This window comes from Monocercomonoides exilis, assembly GCF_001643675.1.
Source record: "Monocercomonoides exilis strain PA203 chromosome Unknown scaffold18-1597598, whole genome shotgun sequence".
NCBI classification, from domain to species: Eukaryota; Preaxostyla; order Oxymonadida; family Polymastigidae; genus Monocercomonoides; species Monocercomonoides exilis.
Window position 1 is genome coordinate 1344024 of NW_027150563.1, and position 21615 is coordinate 1365638.

The 21615-nt window shown below is 31.3% G+C and overlaps 3 protein-coding genes across 3 annotated transcripts; 1 reads left to right on the forward strand and 2 right to left on the reverse strand.

The window, feature by feature from the left end:
- Positions 1–382: 382 nt before the first annotated feature.
- MONOS_6347 (uncharacterized protein) lies at positions 383–1945 on the reverse strand (the record flags this gene model as incomplete). The annotated part of the gene is made up of 5 exons (XM_067876573.1): positions 383–675; positions 874–1231; positions 1313–1387; positions 1471–1617; positions 1727–1945. 5 exons carry the CDS (start codon positions 1943–1945, stop codon positions 383–385), a joined length of 1092 nt encoding a protein of 363 aa, XP_067728967.1.
- A 14997-nt stretch (positions 1946–16942) lies between these two features.
- On the reverse strand, positions 16943–18644 carry MONOS_14636 (uncharacterized protein). The gene is made up of 4 exons (XM_067867452.1): positions 18571–18644; positions 18405–18432; positions 17839–18341; positions 16943–17785 (listed from the first exon to the last, which is right to left on the reverse strand). The coding sequence occupies exons 1-4, from the start codon at positions 18583–18585 to the stop codon at positions 17024–17026; spliced, it is 1308 nt and encodes a 435-aa protein (XP_067728968.1). The 5' UTR covers positions 18586–18644; the 3' UTR covers positions 16943–17023.
- Positions 18645–21144: 2500 nt separating this feature from the next.
- On the forward strand, positions 21145–21408 carry MONOS_14635 (uncharacterized protein; the record flags this gene model as incomplete). The annotated part of the gene is made up of 1 exon (XM_067867451.1): positions 21145–21408. The coding sequence occupies one exon, from the start codon at positions 21145–21147 to the stop codon at positions 21406–21408; it is 264 nt and encodes an 87-aa protein (XP_067728969.1).
- Positions 21409–21615: the final 207 nt, after the last annotated feature.

Consider the following 21615-nt stretch of genomic DNA (forward strand, 5'->3'; position numbering starts at 1 on the left):
TTTCTTTCAATTTTTTCTTCCACAATCTCATTCATCCACTCAATGCATCAGTCTGTCTGCCTCTTCATTTTTTTCATGTTATCTTCATCTTTCACTTCCTGAGACAAAATCATTCTAAAATTGTAGCAGCTGCGCTTGAGCACCAATCTTCCCTTTTCGAAACAGATTTTTTGATTAACTTCTTCCAAATCTCTTTTTTTTTTCTTTTAAATCACTTCGTGTTCAATGCGAACAAACACACAAATGAAAAATAAATTCTCTCATTAATATTGTTACAGTGTTTAAAGATAAGAATATTCGCTTCTTCAAAGCTTGTAACTTTTGAAAACTCTAAAAATTTTATTCTGCTTCATCAGAAAGTCCAGTTCCTCTTTATGCTTCGCTATTCACACAAAAGATGAATGTGCTCTTCTCTTGTGAGCTCAAAATATGACTTCAAAGAAGTGCAAAGTTTGCAAAACTCTTCCAAGTTTTTTGCTTGACAAAATAATGAATGGCTTATTTCATCTCGTAACAAAGAGTTATGTGTTTGTTTGGTTTCGCCTGATTTACTGTCAAGAGAAGAATTGATGTAACTGAGAATATTCTCCTGCTGAGGAGGAAGTGCAGACCCAAGTTTGATGCAGGTCGCTTGCTCTTGTTCGAGATAATACTTTGCCCATGAAAGAAAATTTACTGTAAACATTTATAAAATAACAGAAGACATTTAATAAAATTTGAGAAATAGAATAATCCACCATTAAAAAAGAAATTTAAAAAAAAAGTTTTTCTGGTTTTAATTTGTAAAAATGATAACGTTCAAAGCACAAAGATCAAAAAATTTTTGATTTTCTAAAATGAAAACATGATTGTTCATAAATTCAGCGGGCAAACTTGTTTCATCACGTCCAGAAAATAGCTGAGCATTTTGGAATTGTTCGGATAATTTCTTCAATGCCTGCAGATCACTGAAGGCCTGTTCCGCTTTGTCCATTTTGAAATCTCCGATTCCTCCTCCGCTAAGCAAAGATTCTCCCGAAAACACAACTGAAGTCGGAGGCTGCGGCAAAAGCAGTGACTGTTGGGAAGGCGTAGAAAATGAAGTTGGCGAAGCTGTTGATGTTAAATAAGGTGCAAATGAAAAAGGAGATGCTGAACTTGTGCTCGCTGAATCAGAGAATGATTCAAAACATGAAGATGTAATGAAATGTTGATTGTGAGAGCTAAAACTATCAATGTTTGAATGAATAGGCTGCAAATTATTTAGTAATAAATTCATATGTCAAATTTTAATCAAAATAAATAAATAAATAAATAAATAGCAGGAGCATACAATACAATGAAAGCACATGTGTCCCTCAGAATGGGCTGGAGTTGGAATAGGGCGAACTTCAATTCCAGACCCTATCTGTCAGTCATTCAAAAAACATTATTCATGATTGCCAGCTAAAAATTACCCGAAAAAGATTGGATGAAAAAAAGAAATAAAACTGTTATAATTGAATGTTCGTCAATTGCAGAAAGATGCTTCAATATAGAAGAAGGAAATTTTGACGAAAAAGATTCCACTTCCGCTTTTCCTATATATATTGAAATATCTTTACATTTTTCATCTTCTATCTGTAATTCTGCCCTCCTCTGTACATTTAGCACAACATTAAGAATAAGTATGTTTGGCATTAAAAATATTGTTTATTGGCCAAATAAGAATAAAATTGAAATATTATAAATTTTCAATGGCACATACAATTAACTCGGGGATAAAATCAACAACCCCAAGGGAATGATCATAATGTGAATGCGTTAAAAATATTTTTGTGATTTTTGGAATTGGATGAAGTTGATTTAGTTCATTCTTTATTGATTCGAAGTCAGGCGCATCAATCAAAGCTCCAAATGACGTTTCTCTGTCTACTATTATATAACTTGATATATGACGCTTACAGCAAATGGTATGGATATCCATTAATCTTTCTATGATGGTTCTACGAATGCAAAGTTTACATTCAAACGCTCAATTCTATGATGCCAATGCTATTTTCAATCTCATGCTTAGTATTTGTGAAATGTTTTTCAGAAGAATATGATTATGATGTAGATTTTTCACCTTTGTGTAGCTGTCCAATTGAGGCTTTTGTGATGGAAAATGAAGCTGATGAACTTTTATCGCCTCTATTGTATTAAATAGCTCTTTTTATATCTTTCAAAATGATTCTATTAAATTTTCATTATCAAATATTATCAGGTGTCCAACAGTAACAAGTTCTGATTCTATTAATCGTTTCACAGGAGGACTTTATAAAGTTTGGTGATCAAAAAAATAAGTTTTTTGTTTTTTCATTGATATAATTCAGCCTTATTATAAAAGACCGAAAGTTAGTTTTTGTGGAGATCAGAAAAGTGTTGGATATTATGGATTACCAAGAAAGTATTTTTTCGCTGGACTTCCTGCTGCCTGAGACAATATCAAAAGAATTACTGTTCATGTTGCTATTTCGTCTTTGTCCATCTTTTCAAAAAATATTGGACTTATCATAAATCAATAAAGAAAATCATTAATTTTTATAAATCGTGATCAATTTTCAATAAAATCAGGATTTTTGTATTTTTGTTTTATTTGTTGAATTTGCAGTGTCCATGATTTTTTTTAATTAATTAAATAAACAATTTAGACCTGTGCAACACGGCATTCAACTTATTCACTCTGTCGGTCACTAAAAAAAAAAAAAAAAAAAAAAAAAAAAAAAAAAAAAAAAAAAAAAAAAAAAAAAAAAAATTTTTACAATTTGTGCATAAAATACCGGACATCGCACAAAATACCGGACAAGATCGATTTCACAATAACCGCAAGAAGAAAAATTTTGTTTATTTTCCTCAAAACATACCTCATCAATACAAACTCACGTGACATACAAGACTTTCTTAACAGCTTCATTTGTGCTCTAAGAAAATTATTTTCCGAATCTCAGAGTAACTCAAAATCCTTGTTCTTTGAGATTTCAATCATTAATATTTTCTGAGCACAAATGAAGCTGTTTAAAAAGTCTTGTATGTCACGTGAGTTTGTATTGATGAGGTATGTTTTGAGAAAAATTATCAGATTTTCTCTTTAAGTGGTTATTGAGATATCGATCTTGTCCTGTATTTTGTGCAATGTCCGGTATTTAATGCGATATCTGTAATTTATTTCGCTGATTGTTTAACTAACATTGATATTTCAAGAAATGAAAAAAAAATATGAAAAAGTCAAGTGCTTTATAACAAAGAAAAACTAAAAAAATTAAAAAGTTATGTATAATTATAATCTCAACTCTCAAAGCACTCAAAACAAAATACCAGTGCTTCAACTATCAAGTTTTTGATCTTCAAAATAAACACAAAAAACTAAAGATCTTTTCTCAAAAATTACAAAAAAATTTTTTTAATGAAATGTGGGTCATTATTTTTGAAATCATATTATTTTTCGGGGAGTTGATATTTCGAACATAATAAATTTTTTTGAAAGGAATTTTTTCACTAAAAAAGAAAAAGTTTGACAAATGTTTAAAAAAACAAATGGTCTTACCGAATCAAAAATTAAAATGTATCCAATAAGCCTATTGTTTTTTCAATTTTTATTTATTGATATTCAAAAGGAATGTTCGAACCAAAATTTTTGAAAGAAAAAATGTGATTTCTTAAATAATCTCCCAATTATATTGACAGATATAATACATCTATATTTTTTTGAAAAGTTCCAATTGTTTAATTTTCGAATCTCACAAAAAAATTCCATATTTTTAATCGAATATCTGTTCCAACTCACGAAACTTCAAAAAAATGGAAATAATAACATTGTCAAGATTTTGTTTTCATAACAGCAAAATTTGGTGAGTGGAAACAGAAATTTAATAGAAGTTTGAACTTTCATTTTGTTTGCAAATTAAACAAAAGGAACCAAACAAAAAAAATCGACTAATATTTTTAATGATTTTTTTTCAAACAAATATCAAAAAATGATATCAAAATATTTCAAGAAATGAATATTGTTGCAGGGTTATTTATATTCCTTTATTTTTTTAACTGCCAAAGTGTCATAAATTATTTTTAAATTCAATTTCATAAAGAAAATAGACCTTAAAGGAATTGAGCGGGTCAATTCGAATTGATTAAGTCGAAACGTTTTTTGTTTGTTTTATTGGTTTTGACTCAATCGATTCGGTTTTCCCTCAATCTTTTTTGTGATTAAAAAATCAAAAATTTTATATCAATTTTGATCATAATTCTTGTTGTTCTTTTCTGGTTTTCGGTTTGAAAACAGTTTGTTTTTAGTAATTATTTGATATGTTTTTTAAAGTGTTATTTTTTGTATATTTGAAAAAGGTAATTCAGTAATCATGAACAATTCATCCGATATTTTTGTTGTTGTTGTTTTTTGAAATTCCGAATTAAGAAATTAGTTTCAAATATTCTAACATGCGTATTAAGAAGCAATTATGTCACATTTATATATGGCTTTGTTATTTATGGTGTGGTTTTGTTTTTTAAGGATTTTTCGAAAAAGCAAAAAGTTTTATTTGACTTTTAGTGAACAAAGAATTAAACAAATTGTGTTTTTGTATTTTTTCATAATATTAATTGATGCGTAACCATTTCTTTGATTAGAAAGATCTCTTCACTTGTTTTGTTATGTTTGTTATCTCAATTTTGAAATTCTGTTTTTTTATTCAATTTCTTTGTGATCAAATAATTTTTTTACTTCTCATATCAACAATATTTTAACAAAAAATGAGTTCTTCATGATTTTTTTTTTGGTTTTTTGTAATTTGAACAAAAATGAAGTTCAATATTGAATTCTTGAAAAATGAAAATTTTTGAAACTAAATTTTTTTCTGTTATAAACATTTATTAATCAATGCAAATGTTATGTACTTCAATTGTGAACAAAAAAGGCAACATAAAACAAAAGTTCGATCAGGGGTTTGCAAATGATCAGAGACCCAGAATTGAATCAATCGGTATTTACTCAATCAAAACGGGTTTGAGTCTAACTTTTTGGTTTTATGGACCACTAATTGGTATTAGAATGAGCCAACGGGTATTGATTAGGCAATTTCGTTTAAGGTCTAATGAAAAATAGAGAAAAGGTGATAATCATAAGGTTAAAATCTAAAAAAATATTAAAAAAATTTTTTTATTAGAACTAATTCAAATTGAACGAATCAGTTTTCATTGATTCTGATATTTTGCTTTGAATTGTTCTTATTTGATTTGATTTTATCAAATATTATTTGAATTGATCTTATTTCGGATCTTTTCAGAAATTATAATATCACCGTGTTGATCATCTTTTTTATTATTTTGTGCTTTTTTCGATGAAGTTTGAATATCAATTTGTGAATTAACCAGATATCTGCATCTTTAATATATTATTTCTTCATTCACTCACTTTTTTTACAGATTCCATTTCTGATTCGGATCATGTGTTTTATAGAAGAACTCGTTCCATAGAATCAAAAAGTCTATGATCATAACAAAAAAATACTTGATATGGGTGATTCTTTTTGAAAAGTCACAAATGTTTAATTATCAAATAAATCCAAAATTTCATATTTTGCTCAAATTGATGTTAACATATACCAAACTTCGCTAATATAGAATCTATTTCTGTATAATGCTATTACAAACATTCTTAAGAAGATTTGTGAGTGGAAACCGTCATTTGAGCAAAATATGAAAATTATGATTTCTTAGAAAATTAAACATTTGCGACTTTTCAAAAAGAATCACCCATATGAATGGAGTATTCATCTATTATTGTTATTTATCGGCATTATAATTTTGCTATACATAAAAATGATTTTTTTTTTTTTTTTTTTTTTTTTTTTTTTGATAATTCTTAATGAGTTTTTCATATTGAAATGAAATATAACATGAAAGTTTAATATATTTTGATGATTATTTTTTAATATTACCAAAAAAAGGTTAAAAATCGAAAATTCAATTATTTGTCAAGAGTGAAAAAACTTTAAACAGTTTAACGAAATGAGAATCAGTGTTTGATACGTTCTCGCTTTCAAAATTCATTTCGGTATGATTTTAAATAAATGTTTTCAACAATTATTTTTTTGGAGAAGAGGAAAAAAATACAGATGGTATTTGGAGATTTGATGCCGATGTTGATGAAGATGTTAAAGGAAGTGACACTGTAATTGAAGAAGTTGATGATGTCGGTTGATTTTGACTTTGTTGTTGCAGCGTATGAGATGATGTCACAGTCGATGAAAATGACAAAGGAGGTGATGGGAATGGTTGAATTGATAAGGATGGAAATGAATTTGTTGCATCCCACTGAAGAGGAAGGTGCCATGCTTGCGAATTGTTGCAAATGAGATCTTCATCGCTGTCAATGTTTCTTTCTTCATTCAAAGCTTGAATTCTTTTTTCATTTCTTATTTCCAGAACTTCTAAATTCGCTTTCTCTCTTCTTTCTTTGGAAATCGCAGCTGAAATAGTTCCTTGATCAGTATCCGATATATCTGAAATATGAAATATGGAAAATTGATAAATATAAAATGAAAAATTAACAAGTTCAAATTAAAAATAATGGAAAAAAAAGTGAAGATAATCCTCCTGTTTCTTCGAAAAATGAAGATATTGTGGGAGTCAATGTTTTTCCAGGATTAAGCCTATTCTTCATTTTCGCAAAATATCTGGCATTTGCTATCTTTTTTGCTTCTTTTCTTTCCAAATATTTTTCTGTCATTTCATCCAAAAATCTTGTATTAGCTTCAGAATCTATTTCTGTAAGAGGGTTATGAAGAATATGAAAATTTGTTAGACAACAAGCAACAGAAAAATAATCAGCAATTTTTTCTATCTCAAAAACCCATGGTCTGCGAAAAACTGTGAATAATGTTTTGAGTTGACCAAAAAACCGTTCAACAATCACTCTGAGTGAAGCCAACTCCGGAGTTCCGATTGGTTTTGTGATGATTGCTCCTAATTCAGGCTTAGCTCCGATATATGCAGAATCTGCGAATATTTTAGCTCCTCCAAGTTGTGTTTGAAACGTAGGATAGTGATCCTTAAATATAGAAAAATCGTGTGTTGAACCCGAATATATGGAACTGATCGTACTGGCTGTTCCAATTCGAGGATTCACTCCCACCTCCGCCTTTACGCAATAAATATGATGTTTGCCAGAAAAATATTTCTTTCCGTACTCTAACTTTCCCCCCGGACGATTGATTGGTGTGACAGTACAATCAACAATGATTCCTGCTTCTTCAAAACCAGCAATTCTGTCAGGACGAAAAGACGGAAATAAATGAGCCAGTTGATTTTTGACAATCGAAATAGTTGAATGGAGAAGGCGAATTGTCGAAGATTTTGAATCTTGTTTTGGTTGTGCAAGCAAATGTGTCAAAGTGTAAGATCCATGATGAAGGAAATTCAGAAGCAAAAAAAGCTGTTCATCAAACGAGTTGATGGATTAAGTACGACCTCTTCGTGGAAAATCACACGGAGAAAGTAATCGAATCAGCATATCAAACTGTGCTCGTACAAATCCTGTCAGACGATAGAACCCAAAAGATGGGTCGATAAATTTTTGACAAGCAATATCGATGATTGATTTCTTTTCTTCTTCTTTAATTTTTTCAACATGATTGGGAATCGCATTTCTTTTCTCCACTTTTTTCAAAACTTCCAACAATGGAATTTGTGACATAATTGTTAATGACAAAAAAAGGTGACAAACAAAAATTTCCATTTTTCATGATTTTTCTTGATGATCCTTGCACCCAGAATTGTGTATAATTGCTAAGATTCAATCAATTCAATTTAGAACAACCATAAATTGCTTTTTATGTAACTTTAATGGATTTGATTTGGCAAATACCATGTGAAGAAATAAATATGTTTCAGTTCTATTTTTGATCATTTTTATCAATCAAAAAAAAAAATTATTTCGTATGTTTTTGAAGATTCAAAAAATTTTAAAAAATAAAAAAATGGATGAATTTTGGAATTGGATAAAGTGATGAGAGTGAAATTTGAGATAACTAGTCGGGGTGGAAACCCGAGCCACTTTGATCAAAATTTTCAAATAAAGTTTTTTGATCATGATGGAGAAGGTTATACCCTCTTTGGCCAGGCTGTTGGCTACAAGTGAAATGCGTTCAATGGAAGACGATACTATCAAAGCAATATATGCCTATGACATTTAAAACTTTTCTGAGCGAGAAATTGAGGAGTGTAAATTAATATCACGTGGATCACTGCAAAGAGCTATCAAAGCGAGAAACGAAGGTAGAAAAATAAGAAAGTGCGGAAGACCGACTCTTTTTACCATTTCAGAAGAGGATGATTTTGAACAGCAAATATTGGAAGAGGTGCGCAATGGAAAAAATCCAACAAAGAAATTCATAGAGCAAATGGTTTCAATGCATTGTTTTTATATTTTTATTTAACAATTTTTTTTATTTTGGCCAACGAGTTGTTATTGAAGAAGCGAAAAGATGATGAAGATGTAAAAAAGGTGGACAAACATTGGATTGATAGATTTTTAACCAGACATCCAAAAATTGAACTTGTCAAGCCTAAAGCTTTACCAATTGGACGTGTGGCGCACACATGCAAAATGGTTTTGAATCCATTTTTTAATTGTTATGATTTGTATATACAGCAAATAAAACCTCTACCACTGTTGATTTTTAACATGGACGAAACATCAACATCCTTTTCCGACTCGGAGCAAGATTTTGTAGCATCATCTTCTCCTACTCCTTCATCTTTTATTGCTGAGCCATCTCTTCCATCTTCAACCACCATCGTATTTATGACTAGTGCGGATGGCTGCAGATATATTACTCCAGTTCTGATCCCATTTAAAACAATTCCCAACGAATATAGACTTGCTACAACCTCACTTGAGGTTTTTATACCAACTGCAAATGGACATCTAACTTCAAATCTATTTCTGGAATTATTTAGAAAATATTTTCTGCCGGAAATATTGAAAAAAAAGAATCAGATTGGAGAAAATTTTCGACATGCAGCTCTTATTATGGATGGAGGAGTAGGCCATTTTCAGGAAGATATAAAGAAAGAATGCAGAGATAACTTAATTGATTTGATAAAATTACCATCTCATTCATCCCACATTCTCCAGCCAAACGATCAATTCATTTTTGCCAATATGAAGCGCGTTTTTTCAAAATCAAAGGATTGTGGCATGGTTACATCAGCATCTGCGAGAAGAGAAGCCTTTGTGAAAGTTCTGAAAAATGGAATAGCTGCAGCAAGCTATCCAGATACGATTATCGCATCATGGAGAGTGAGCGGAATGTGGCCAGTGAATAAAGAAGATATTCTCAAGCACATTCCAGATTCACCTCCAGAATGGGCTCAATCCGAAATTGAACCAAAAAAAGCTCCTGAAGGTGCAACTTATGGAGCAGTTTACAAAGCTTCCGATAGGCTTGAAAACCTTTTTAAATAAACAATTTTTGATCTTTGTTATTCTTCTTTATTTTTCATTATCTTTCTTTTTTTTCAATTCAATTGAATATTTTCAACATGTGCAATGAAGAAATATTGTATTTTTTTTATTATTTTGCATAAATAAAAACTCAATTTGAAAAAATTTAACAAAAAATGGAAAAAATATTTTTATAAATGAAAAGATTACTGGCTCGGGTTTCCTCCCTGGATCGGGTTTCCTCCCCGACTAGAACTTGATTGATTTGACTGCGTCAAGTGGCATTAGATCGGTCAACATCCAATAAGATCGATCTAATACCATTAAGATACAGTCAAATTGGATGTGACTCAGTCACATCCGATCATTTCCATTCTGGGTGTCATGATCAAAATATTTTTGTAAAAAAATTATTATTAAAATCAATAAATTTCGTTATATTTAATATCATTTTGATTGATTTTAACAATTTTTAATTCTGAATGGTTTTTTATTTTGTATGTTTTTTAAAATTATTGATATTTCACCGAAAAACCTGGAAATTCTTATTGTTTTTGTTTGATAATGATTATTGGTGAATTATAAAAATGATATAAGTTAATTTCATTTCATTTTTCAATAATTTGAACAAGTTTCATTTGTTTTTTTCATTTCACTAATATTTTCAGAAAAAAGAAAAAATTCAAAAAAAGAAGCTTTCGAATCATATATTCTTTTTATTTTTTATTCGAAATGAAAAAATTTCAAAAAATGATTGATTAATAAACACACAACAGTTAAGAAAACACAAAAAAGTTTAATTTTTCATAAATGTTGAAAATTTACAAAAAAAATGAATATGAAAATGTAAAAAATGTATTATATTAACAATTTTATTTCGATTATTGTTGGAAAAATTTGTTGCAGAGTCGCAATGATAAATAAATCAAGTTTTAAAATTGCTGAATTAAACAAAGAAAACAACAAAAAATCAAACGAATATCAAAAAAATGTATTTTAAACAATAACATATTGAAAATTCAACGTTTATGAACTTGTAATAATAAAAATATTAATAAAACAAAAAAATGTTCGATCACAATTCGTGATCATAAAAATCACAATTTCGCCCTTGTTGAGATTGAGAGAAATTCGATTAAAAATAGAGAAATTCGATAAACCAGACAAAAATCGATTTGACTGAGTCACATTTTCGCGACTCTGTCAAATCAATAAAGTTCTACTAGAACCTTTTGTGTTTTATTTGATGCATCCGCAAAAGATATATTAACACTTAATAATATCGATTGAAAACCAAATAGAATCAAACTTATTTGATTTGATTCAATAACATTCATATTCACAAATGTTGGTTTCGTGATCATTAATAACAAAATTTCAATATTTGGTTTTGATCAAACGAAAGTTGTTCTTATTTTTTTCTGATGTCACATTCAAATTTTTTGGACGTTTTGAAGAGTGTGGAGAGGAGAAATATTATTCCACAACGGAATGAATCACTTCAAAAGGAAGAAAAAATTTCCATCATCAAAAAAGCTTGTGACTTTTTTGATGATCCTGTTTCTTCTTTTTTTCGACTTACTGGATTCACAAAAGAAGAATTTGATTTTCTCATTCACATTCTTCAAATGGAAGTTCCTCATCGTCGAGGGAAACTGAAAGCAATCAACAATTTTGATGAACAGTTATTCTTGTTACTCACTTTTCTTCATCACGGTTCAACAACACTCACACTTTTATTATCCACACCTTTCTATGAAACTCAAAACGCTCTTGTCAGACTTCTTCACAGTATTGTTTCTCATATCAGAGCTCCATTAGCAGATTTGTTTTTGACATTTCGCCCTGACAGGATTGAAGTGATGAAGGAGGTTGGAATTGTTTTGGACTGCACAATCATTCCCATCAACAGACCTGGAGGTCGATTAGACTTTGGGAAAAAGTTTTTTAGTGGGAAACATCACACATATTGTGTGAAAGCTGAGGTTGGAGTCAATCCCAAAGTTGGTACAGCAAGTACTATCAGTGCAATTCATTCTGGCTCAACTCATGACTTTACAGTCTTTAAAGATCATTATCCTCAATTTTTGGATCGTTTGGGAGGGGCAAAAATATTGGCTGATTCGGCTTACATAGGAGCGAGACCTGATTTGGCTGCAATTATCACCAAACCAGTGGGAACACCAGAGCTAGCTACTCATCGAGTCATCGTGGAACGGTTTTTCGGTCGTCTGAAGACCCTCTTTTCAGTTTTTCGAAGACAGTGGCCATTTGAAGTTGAAAGGGTTGCTGATTATTTCTGTGTGGCTTGTTGTTTGACCAATTTTCATATATTACGAAATCCATTGACAAGAGCAGATGGGGAAGCAAATCAGCGTATTTTGGACAACTTGTGGACGGAGCATTTACAAAAACAAAAAGCAAGACAAATAGCGAATGAGAGATATCGAATAAAATTGAAAAATAGATTGAATCCGAGCTTGTCAATTACACCCACAATAACTACTTTACACGCACAAATAGACAGTTTATTATTCATTACTTTACCCATATTTATATTCATTATCTTTTATTTGATTTTTTTTGATAACTCTTTCAACCATTATATTTTCTCTTTTTTTTATTCAGATATTTCACAGAATGAAAAGGAAGGCGAACTGAAAAAGAAATGTGAAGAAGAAAAGAAAGAAAAGCGAAAAATCGAAGAAAAAGAAGAAAAAGAAGAAAAAGATAGAAATGAAACGAAAAGGATTGATTTGGAAGAAAATGATAGTGACGAAGATGATAATTCTATGGCCTGGTGTTTACCAGGTCAGTGGAAATCAATCCAACATTCTTCTGCATCTTCTTCATCTCCTTTTCCTTCAACTCCACGTTCATCAGAAGCAGAAAAGGCGAAAAGAATTACACCAAGTCCTTTAAGGCTTCTTTTGGAACAAAGAAATTAGTTTTTTTTTTTTTTTTTTTTGTAATTTTTACCTATTTTTCAATCATTCACCTTTTTTTAAAAAAAAAAATAAAAGAGAATAAAAAATATAACTTATTGTATGTATGTCATAAAATATTTATAAAAAATATTGAAATGAAACAAAAATCGTTGTTTCCCCTTGAGTTTAATATGAAATAAACGTTGAAAAAGTATTATCAATGATCCTGATTTTAAATAAAACGTCACAGCTGTTAATAGCTCAAAACATATAAAAATAATCATAAGAATTAATATAAATGCTCAATCGCAAGGATATCATGTGAAAGAATTAAAAATAAATGCAAACCTTTTGAACTTTAAAAAAACTCAAAATTTGCTGAAAACAGATCAAAACACCATGGATTTTATATAGATGCATAAAATATCAAAGTTTTGTGAATAATCGAAACGAAAGAATCAAATAAAAGAAGAAACAAAAAAATAACAAGATCAGTTTTTCAAACATTTCGTAATTCCTATTTTGGACCAAGTGAGATTGAGAAAGTTCCAATTTGATTGAATCAATTCCAAAAAAGGAGGTTGACATCTATGTTGTAAAATCAAATTTATTTTTTGCTCAAGATTCGAAAAACGTCTACTAAACAAGTCGCGATGGTGTAGTTGGTTATCACAATTGCCTAACACGCAATAGGTCTCCGGTTCAATCCCGGATCGCGACATTTTTCTCAATTTATTATGTTTTTTGTTTTTTATGGTTTTTAAAATAAAAGAAATAGATTTGAAAAAGAAGTTCAGAATCGTGATCACAAATGCATTTTTATTTATTTTTGGGAAAAACGCTCTTATATATTTATTGGTCTAAGGTTCAATTCCCACTTCGTACAACATATTTTTTAATTTTTTTATTTTTTTTCTGTTGTTATTGTTGCTTCACTTCATTTTGATGAATCGGGAAAATAAATCACTTTTAAAACAAACATATGAAAATTGACCTTTGTACCGTTTTGTGAAATGAACAATGAAAGAAAAAACAAAAATAATGAATCATGAAATTTGAAGAATTTCATTTCCTCAAACATTCACAAGATAATCAGAAATATTCAAAGATAACGAATGATCATAATTTCTTTTAAAAAATTCTAAAGCCTCATGAAAGCTTGTGATGATATCTTCGCATCCTTCTTCTTCTATCTTTTCAAATATCTTCCTTTTGGTTACCTTTCTGTTCACTTCTATTTCATTATCCGTTTTTTCTTTCAATCTATTAATAACATTCGCAAGGAATTTCAAGCTTTCAAATAACATTCTGTCATCCAACGTTGGTCGCTGCATCCCCTCCAAAGCAGCATCAACTGCTCCTCCTTTCAGCAAGTAATCAATTTTCACAGCTCCCCTTTTTGCTGCTCCTCTTAATAGGCTTATGCTCCAGTTGCAAATTGTTCCGTTTCTATCCATTGATGCTCGAAACATTTGAACAATGCTGCTGATAAGTTCAACAAACCCTTCATAACATGGTCTGCACGAGAGAAAGAAATCAAAAAATGCACAGAGCCATCTCCTAATAATACATACTTCTTTTGCTTCCCCTTCTCCATTTCCCTCTTCTTTCTCTCTCTTCCAATCAACACACTTTCTCAACTCTTCCAGTTCTCTGGCTGCTTCTCTCCCCAAATGCAGCTCATTCGCGATGACTACTTTTGATGTTTCGAATTTGATCATCAGTTTGATCAAAAACTGCCAAGCAGACTGATAGGCAAGACGAGTGAGGTTGAAATGCTTTTGATGATATTTGATGATCTCTTTTATTTCATCCAAATACAATTTTTGTTCGATAAACTAATTATTAAAAAAAAATTCAATTTATCAATCAAAAAATAAATCATGCCTTATTGTACCCAATATTGTTCAGTGCCATCAAAGCAATTTCCACTTCTTTTTGCGTTTCCTCATTTTCCTCTTTGTTCAATGCAACTTTCAGAAGACAAGGCAAGCTAATTGAAATCAATTCTTTTGAAATGCCTTCAAAGAGCATAAGATAGCATTCACAAAGACCAACAAGCAGGTTTTCGTTTTTAACTTTTTTTTTCTTTTCTTTAATTATCATCTTCTCAAATCTTTTGCACAACAAAGTATTTTTCAAATTCAGACCCCACATGCTTTTCATCACTTTGCAGCATCCAATATGTTTCACCAACGAAATTGTATTTTCTATCGAAAGTTTCTTTTCTTTAATCATTTTGTCCATTTTGTTGAATAGCTCCATTGTGAAAATAGAATCGAATTCCTTTTCATCCATTTCTTCCATCAATGTATTCATATCAAATATTTTCCGTTTTTGATCTTCCTCATCGCAATCTTCTAGCTCACAAAACAAATCTTCAAAAAAAAGAAAAGAAAGAAAAAAAAATGTCAATAATCAAGAATTAAAATGAAATTGCAATTGAAAACCTGTGAACTTTTTTGTGTTATCTGTTTCCTGCATTTTTGAAAATACATCGCAGCCAGAAAAAAACGAAAATTCATCATTTGATTTGAATTTGAATATTTTTTGGATGGAATAAATTGGTGCAAAATATAAGCTCAAAGCAACGATGAAAATATAAGTGCTTAAACCAGGTCTTTTTGCACTTGGATTTTTGAGAAGTAATAACAAAGAAAGAAAGAAAAAACGTTTTATCTTTGTTGGTTTGTTATAATGGACATTCCGATCATCAGATTTGAGAGAACAAAAATATTTCTTGTTAAAAATTGATATCGGTGAATCAATATTTTCTGCAGAGCAGGCGATATTATTTTGTGTGGTGGAATGAGGCAGCTACAACTAGACATTCAGAATGGAATTGGGGGAGATGATTTTTATGAAATGTATCTTTTAATGAAAATGCAGCAATTTCTGATATTTGAAAGAAAATATATTGATGTTTGTTTATTTTTAAAGTTCTTGTTCATTTTCAAAGATGTTTCCATTAGTGGCCTTCACAGAGCGCAAGAATCTGATAAATTGTCTAAATGGCCATTCCTTTGTTTTTCTGAGGAGAACATCAGAAGCGAGCTGGATTCCGAGATATAATCAGCAAATGAGAATTGAAGATTTTTAGTGTTCAGTTGGGAGAGGTGCTGAAAAAAAAATTTGATTTCAAAGCATTTTGATGAGAATGAAAAGAAGAATGCCAACAATTGGACAGTTATTGGAAAGAATAAAATTCGGAGATATTTTTTTCAGGAAAAAAAAATGGATGAAAACATAGAAAGAAGGATATTTAAGGAGAAAAAAGGATGATGGAGAAAGGAGCACAGGGAAACAATGGAAAAGGAGATTGAAAGCATCAGTGATTGGACAATCCTCTGCATTTGCGATAGGGAGGGTGTATGTGTTCTTTTGAGGAATTTTTTAATCAATGCAAAACTAATTATTTTTATGTATTTTTTAATCTTTTTTCCATTTCAGAAAACATCATTTTTTAATGTTGAGCTTCATTCTCAGAGAAATTTCAGTTCAAGCAGCATTTTTGAGGATAACACATTTTCTTTTCCTTCTCCTTTGATCTCTTCATTGACGATATTTTTTTCAACTTGGCTGATGGAAAGAACACATTCTTCGTATTTGAGAATTTTTTACATAAACAACCAACAAATTCTCATGTTGCAACAAGGAATGGATCTTCTGTGAGTTGCTGCTTCTTATCACATAAATCGAATCTATTCATTTTATCTGCATTTTCTTCAGATGAATCTTGCTCGCCTTTTGTCATTTTGTTGCATCAAAAGTGAATCATCGAATTTATTACATTTCACTTCTCTTTCAACTTCTCTTTCATCTTTCTTTCTTTCTTTCTTTCTTTCTTTCTTCTTCTTCTTCCATTTCTTCTTCTCCATTTATTCGTTCCTCTTCTTCCAATAAATTCTCTTTCCTCTTTCTCTTCTTCGCCTTCATCGTCATCATCGTCATCTTATTCTTCTTCGCCTTATTCTTCCCCTTCTTCTTCAAAAGCTGTTTACATAAAATTCTGCAACACTTATAAATACTGTTTCCAATAAAAGCTAAAAGGCAATGTTGTTTTCTGTTATTTTGGCAGATGATTAGCCTTCATTTCAGAGAAATTGATGTCACATCGATCCAAAAAAAGTTGGGCATCATTTTTTTAATCAACAAGGAGAATAAAAAAAATAATCTTCATGTGAAGATTTAATATCAATCAGAAAAAGCTGGAATGAAAAAAACTGTGCAGGAGAGATCATTTGCAGCGGGATGATTGAAACAAAGATTTTATGAAGACCTTTCGGCTTTATGAACCTTCAACTGGTTGTGTTCGAGAGAAAAGGAAAGGCACAAAAGAAAAAATGAGGAGAAAATTTTATAAGGCGAAGTTTGGAATGATGGAATTGAATATCAATGATTGGGTTTTTCTTCTGAAGTCTTAATCTTTTATATTTTTAAATTATTTTAGAATTTCTTGTTTTTTTTCCCGTTTTCTTTCTTTCTTTTTTTTTTTTGAAGAAAAAATCGTTATTTTCAGAAAGTCCTGAAATTTTCATGAAAAAGATTTATATGAAAATTATGATCAAATTGCTTTTGCTTCTATAAACTTTTTTCATTCAGATATTTTATTGATATGAAAATAAATAAACAAATAACATTTTTCTTTCTTTCTTTACAAATACACATAATAATCAACTAATCTATCTGAGTCAGGAAGGAATTTGAACTGGATTTTATACATAACAAAATAAGTTGTGATGATTTCTTCATATCCTTCTTCCTCCAGCATGTCAAACACCTTTCTTTTCAACTCTTTGCGTTTTCTCTCAACTTTTTCCTTTTCTGCCCCTTCCCACAATCTAGCCCAAAGTTCCTTGAAAAAATTAATCCTGTCAATAAACTGAGGTCTTATTACTATGAATTGCTTGACCTCCTCCAAAACAGCACCAACAGATCTTCCATTCAACAAGGCTTCAGCATTTACGGCTTTGTTCATCACAACATTTCGAAACGAATTAATACATCTGTCGCATATTTTTGTGTAATTGCACATTGCTTCTCGAAATACCCTTGCAATACTACCAACAAGTCCAGCCAGTTCTTCATCCCCCGTTTCGCCCACATAAATATAACTGTCATACAGTTGAAGCCATCTCATGATTGCAAAAACTTCTTTCGCTTCAATTCTCCTCTCCTCCTCCTCCTTTTCTTTTCTCTTCCACTCAACGCACTTTATCAACTCTTCCATTTCTCCAATTGCTTCTCTTGCGAAATGCATCTCATTTCCAATCACTTCTTTCACTGCCTCTTCAGTTATAAATCTAAATATCAAAAACTGCCAAGCAGATTGATACGCAAGCTGAGTAAGGTTGCGTTTTTCCTGATGAAATTCGATAATCTTTCTGATCCCACTGAATAACCCCTTCTTTACTTTCTGATCAAAAAGAATAAAAGTTCAATAAATCAAAATAAATCAAAATAGCATTCCATTATCAGATTAGTTTCACTCAGAGCAAGCAACGCCATTTCTGCTTCTTTTTGAGTTTCCTTGCTTTCATCTCTGTTAAACGAAGCTTTCAGAAGGAAAGGAACATATATAGAAAACAACTTGGGGTAAAAATGATTATCCAGAAAAATATGGCATTCACAAAGATCAATAAGCAGCTTTTCATTATTTTTCCCTTTTTTCTTCTTTTTTTCTTCAACAATCATCTCTTGAATTCTTTTGCTCAATAAAGTGCAATAAAAGTCATTGCTTTGTAATTTGTTCATTATTTTGTAATATCCCATGTGCTTTAATAATAAAAGTACATTTTCCATCGAAAGTTTCTTTTCTTCAATCATTCTGTGAATTTCACTGAATAATTCAATTGCGAAAACTGATTTCAGTTCTTTTCTATCCATTTCATCCAACACTGTGTTCATTTCTTTGATTTTCTGTTCCTGTTTCTGTTCATTGTTTGCGCAACGTTCCAGCTCAGAGAGCAATTCTTCATTAATTAAAAGAAATAAATCCAATCATCAAGAATTCAAAAGAAACAGCATTTGCACACCAGTGAACTTTTTTGTGTTATTCGTCTCCTGCTTTTTTGAAAATATATTGAAGATATAAAACAACAAATTTTTAACATTTACAATTATTGAGCACACGTTTGGATAGAAGAAACAGTTGAATAATTAAAACTCAAAAACAGTCGTAAAAAATATCTGCTTTCACACCATCGTTTTTTGCATTTTTATTGGCAAGTATTTATTGAAAATGCAAAGTTAAATCTTTTTCTGTTTGTTGTTATGGATGCAATGATCGAATAATTTTCTTTGAACTGGAATACCAATTTGCAAAATGATAGAGCGGTAAGAAAACATCATCTATAGAACTATGAATATTATTTCCTGTGGAGACAACAGACAATGATGGTGATTCATCGATTTTGAAATTCTGTCTGATAATTTTTGTTAATTGGATGACCAAGGGGAATACAACAATTTCATCAATAACACAAAAAGCGTCCTGTATGTAATTTTTGTTGTTCTGTTGATCGTGAAGATATTACCATCCGTATCCTTTTCAAAGTGCAGGAATCCGAATTATTGTTGAAATGGCCAATCCCCGCTTTGGAGAACAATACGATGAGAACGGAGCAGATTATTACATAGCAATTGGGAAATAAAGGAAGTTACACAAGATGCATGATTTTCATGATTTTTGTTTGGTACATGAGGTGAAAACAAATTCAACTTGTGTTTTATTGAATGTCGATTTATGGATGGAATTCTGTGAAGTGCAAAATCTGCATAAAATTAAATAGAATTTGGGAGCATAAGGCAGGGAGAACAATTTGTGGTATTTTTTGGCAAGGAAAGTTGGTGGAAATATCGAGAGAAGGATATTTATCACAAAAAATAGCAACAATTCAATGGAAAAAAGGAGAACCCAAAAATATCTATTTTATTTATAAGGCTTTCCTGTTTCTCGGACTGAGCCAGACAGACATGGAAAGCGATGAAATCCAATTCCTAAAACCGCTTTTGCTTCAAAAGAGTGGAGAAACGCCATCAAAGATACAACCTATTATCGAATATTAGCTTGCAGTCGAACAACATTCTGCCTAATTGCATCTTGATTTCATTCTTCGAAGGGACAGCCATTTTGAGCAAGCAAGACGATTATCATACGAAATTTGCTTTCTTCGATGCCACAGCCAATGAAAGAGAATATGATGGTTTTTGTATCATCATTTGTTTTTCAACAAAGTCATTGTCACACCCAGCTTCTATGTTTGTGCATGGCCCATTGAATTTTGTGCCTTGAGCGTCAGAGAATGCATTTCAGAAGCATTATCATCTGCATCGTGAGCATCGATGAATGAATGTTAACCTTTCCATCCATTTTCCTCTTCGCTGTTGAAGCACGGCCAACTCATTCTCTTCATTTTCATCAGGTATTATCTTCATCATATACGACCTGGTTGATTTTTGATATTTTTCAATTGCACAAGCCGAAGAGTCACGTCCTTCAAACACAGAAATGAAAACATTCCAATCTTCCTCGTTATCTCCATTTCGTTTGATTCAATTATCAAATCATCACCTACATCACCTTTGCCTTCTTATTCTTATTTTTCTTCTTCTTCTACGACCACTTCTACTTCTATTTCTTCTTCTTCTTCTTCTACTGCTGCTGCTGCTTCTTCGCTTTCTTCAACTTCTTCTACGTCTTGTCATTTCCCACAAACTGTGCCATCTTGAACTTTATCTTCTGCTTCTTCTTCAACTCCTTCAATGCCATTTTAACTTTCTATGAGTTTGATCAGGCTATCGACCATCAAATGCATTTAAGCTGTACAATCAGAATCACAGGCAAATTGAACAAAAAATAGCTTCATTCACAGTTTTTCCTCTCAACGACCGTTCACCAAATATGCCTTCTTTTCATTTGCGATTCTCGTGATGAAAAAAGGCCTTCTTAACAAATTTATTTAATTTCCTTTTCGTCGTATTCTTCTTCAATGCCTTCAATTAGTGAATAAAAATATTGTTATTTCCATTTCAGTCAACAACCATCGAATTTAGCACCAGTTCTCGTCTTTCATTTCTATTCATAATCGCAAAATAAAAATTCATTCTTACAAAGAATTTCAGCCAGGCCCAATACATCAGTGAAATGATTCTATATTTAGCCAAGAAAATTTTATCAGATGGTGTTCAATAAAAAAGGAGGACGATTTTGTCATTTTCATTTGGAAGATGAAAGAGGTTCAGATGAAAAGAGCATATTATCGAAGCAATTCTTGAACGGAATAAATGATTGAAATGATGTTCTTCTTCAGATTTTTACAAAATTTCGAGCCTTCAACAAGCAATCAAAGTGAGACGATGAAGGAAAGCGATTTAGAGGAAAATTCATTTTTAAAAGGAAAATTCAATGAAACATCCGAATTTACAGCAGACGTGTGAAGATTAATCCATCTAAAGTGTTTTTGAGTCTATTTCTTATTTTTTGTGTTTATGCCATCTCCATAACTTTGTTCGACTTTGCCTTCTTTTGCACATAAATTCACAATATATCTGCTCATTCAATATTATTTTCCAACTTTCTTCACCTGCTTCAGAAGCCCCGTCGCATTGCGTATGCTCTTGTTGGGAGTCTTTTCCAACTTACAATTCACTTCCTTTATGCCAAGTATTCTTTCCACGTATTCATTGTCAGCTGTATTCCCGTTGATAAAGATTTATTAATCACCGAATGCTTCTGTTCTATCATGTCCAACAACCGAGTTGTCTTTCTGAGTGATGTTTCCCATGAAGGCGAACAAGGGTTCCTTTACAGAAGCGACAAATGATTGGCACACAAAATACATATCTCTTCCTACACTGGCCTTGCTGGCTGAAAACACGACGTTGGTGATGGAAAAGGAGGATTCTGACACTTCTGAATCGTCCTTGTACTCGATCATGAGAGCTCCGCCTCTTCCTCCAGAACTTGTTTCCTCGCTTACAGAGCAGGTGGAGAAGGTTGTGTCACTCGCTGAAAATGTGTTGGTAGAGGCAGACTAGGCGAATGAGATGCACCCGCCATTGGTGGCAGTCTGTTGGTTTTGTGGAGCTGAGTTGATGTTGGACATGGAGTTGTTGGAGAGGGAGAGGGAGAGAAAGAGAGCAGACAGCGAGGAAGAAAAAGAAAGATGAAGTGCAATGGGAGAATGCTAAAAAAATCATTTGGTGAAGAAAAAGTGTTTGATAATGCATTTTCAAAGGAAATGG

Bases quoted from the DNA above. Each gene is read 5' to 3' on its own strand.
- MONOS_14636 (XM_067867452.1), bottom strand. The intron at 18,342-18,404 runs GTGTGCAAATGC...TAATTAATGAAG, and splicing joins TAACACAAAAAAGTTCACTG to AATTGCTCTCTGAGCTGGAA. The intron at 17,786-17,838 runs GAATGCTATTTT...CTTTTTGATCAG, and splicing joins GTGAAACTAATCTGATAATG to AAAGTAAAGAAGGGGTTATT.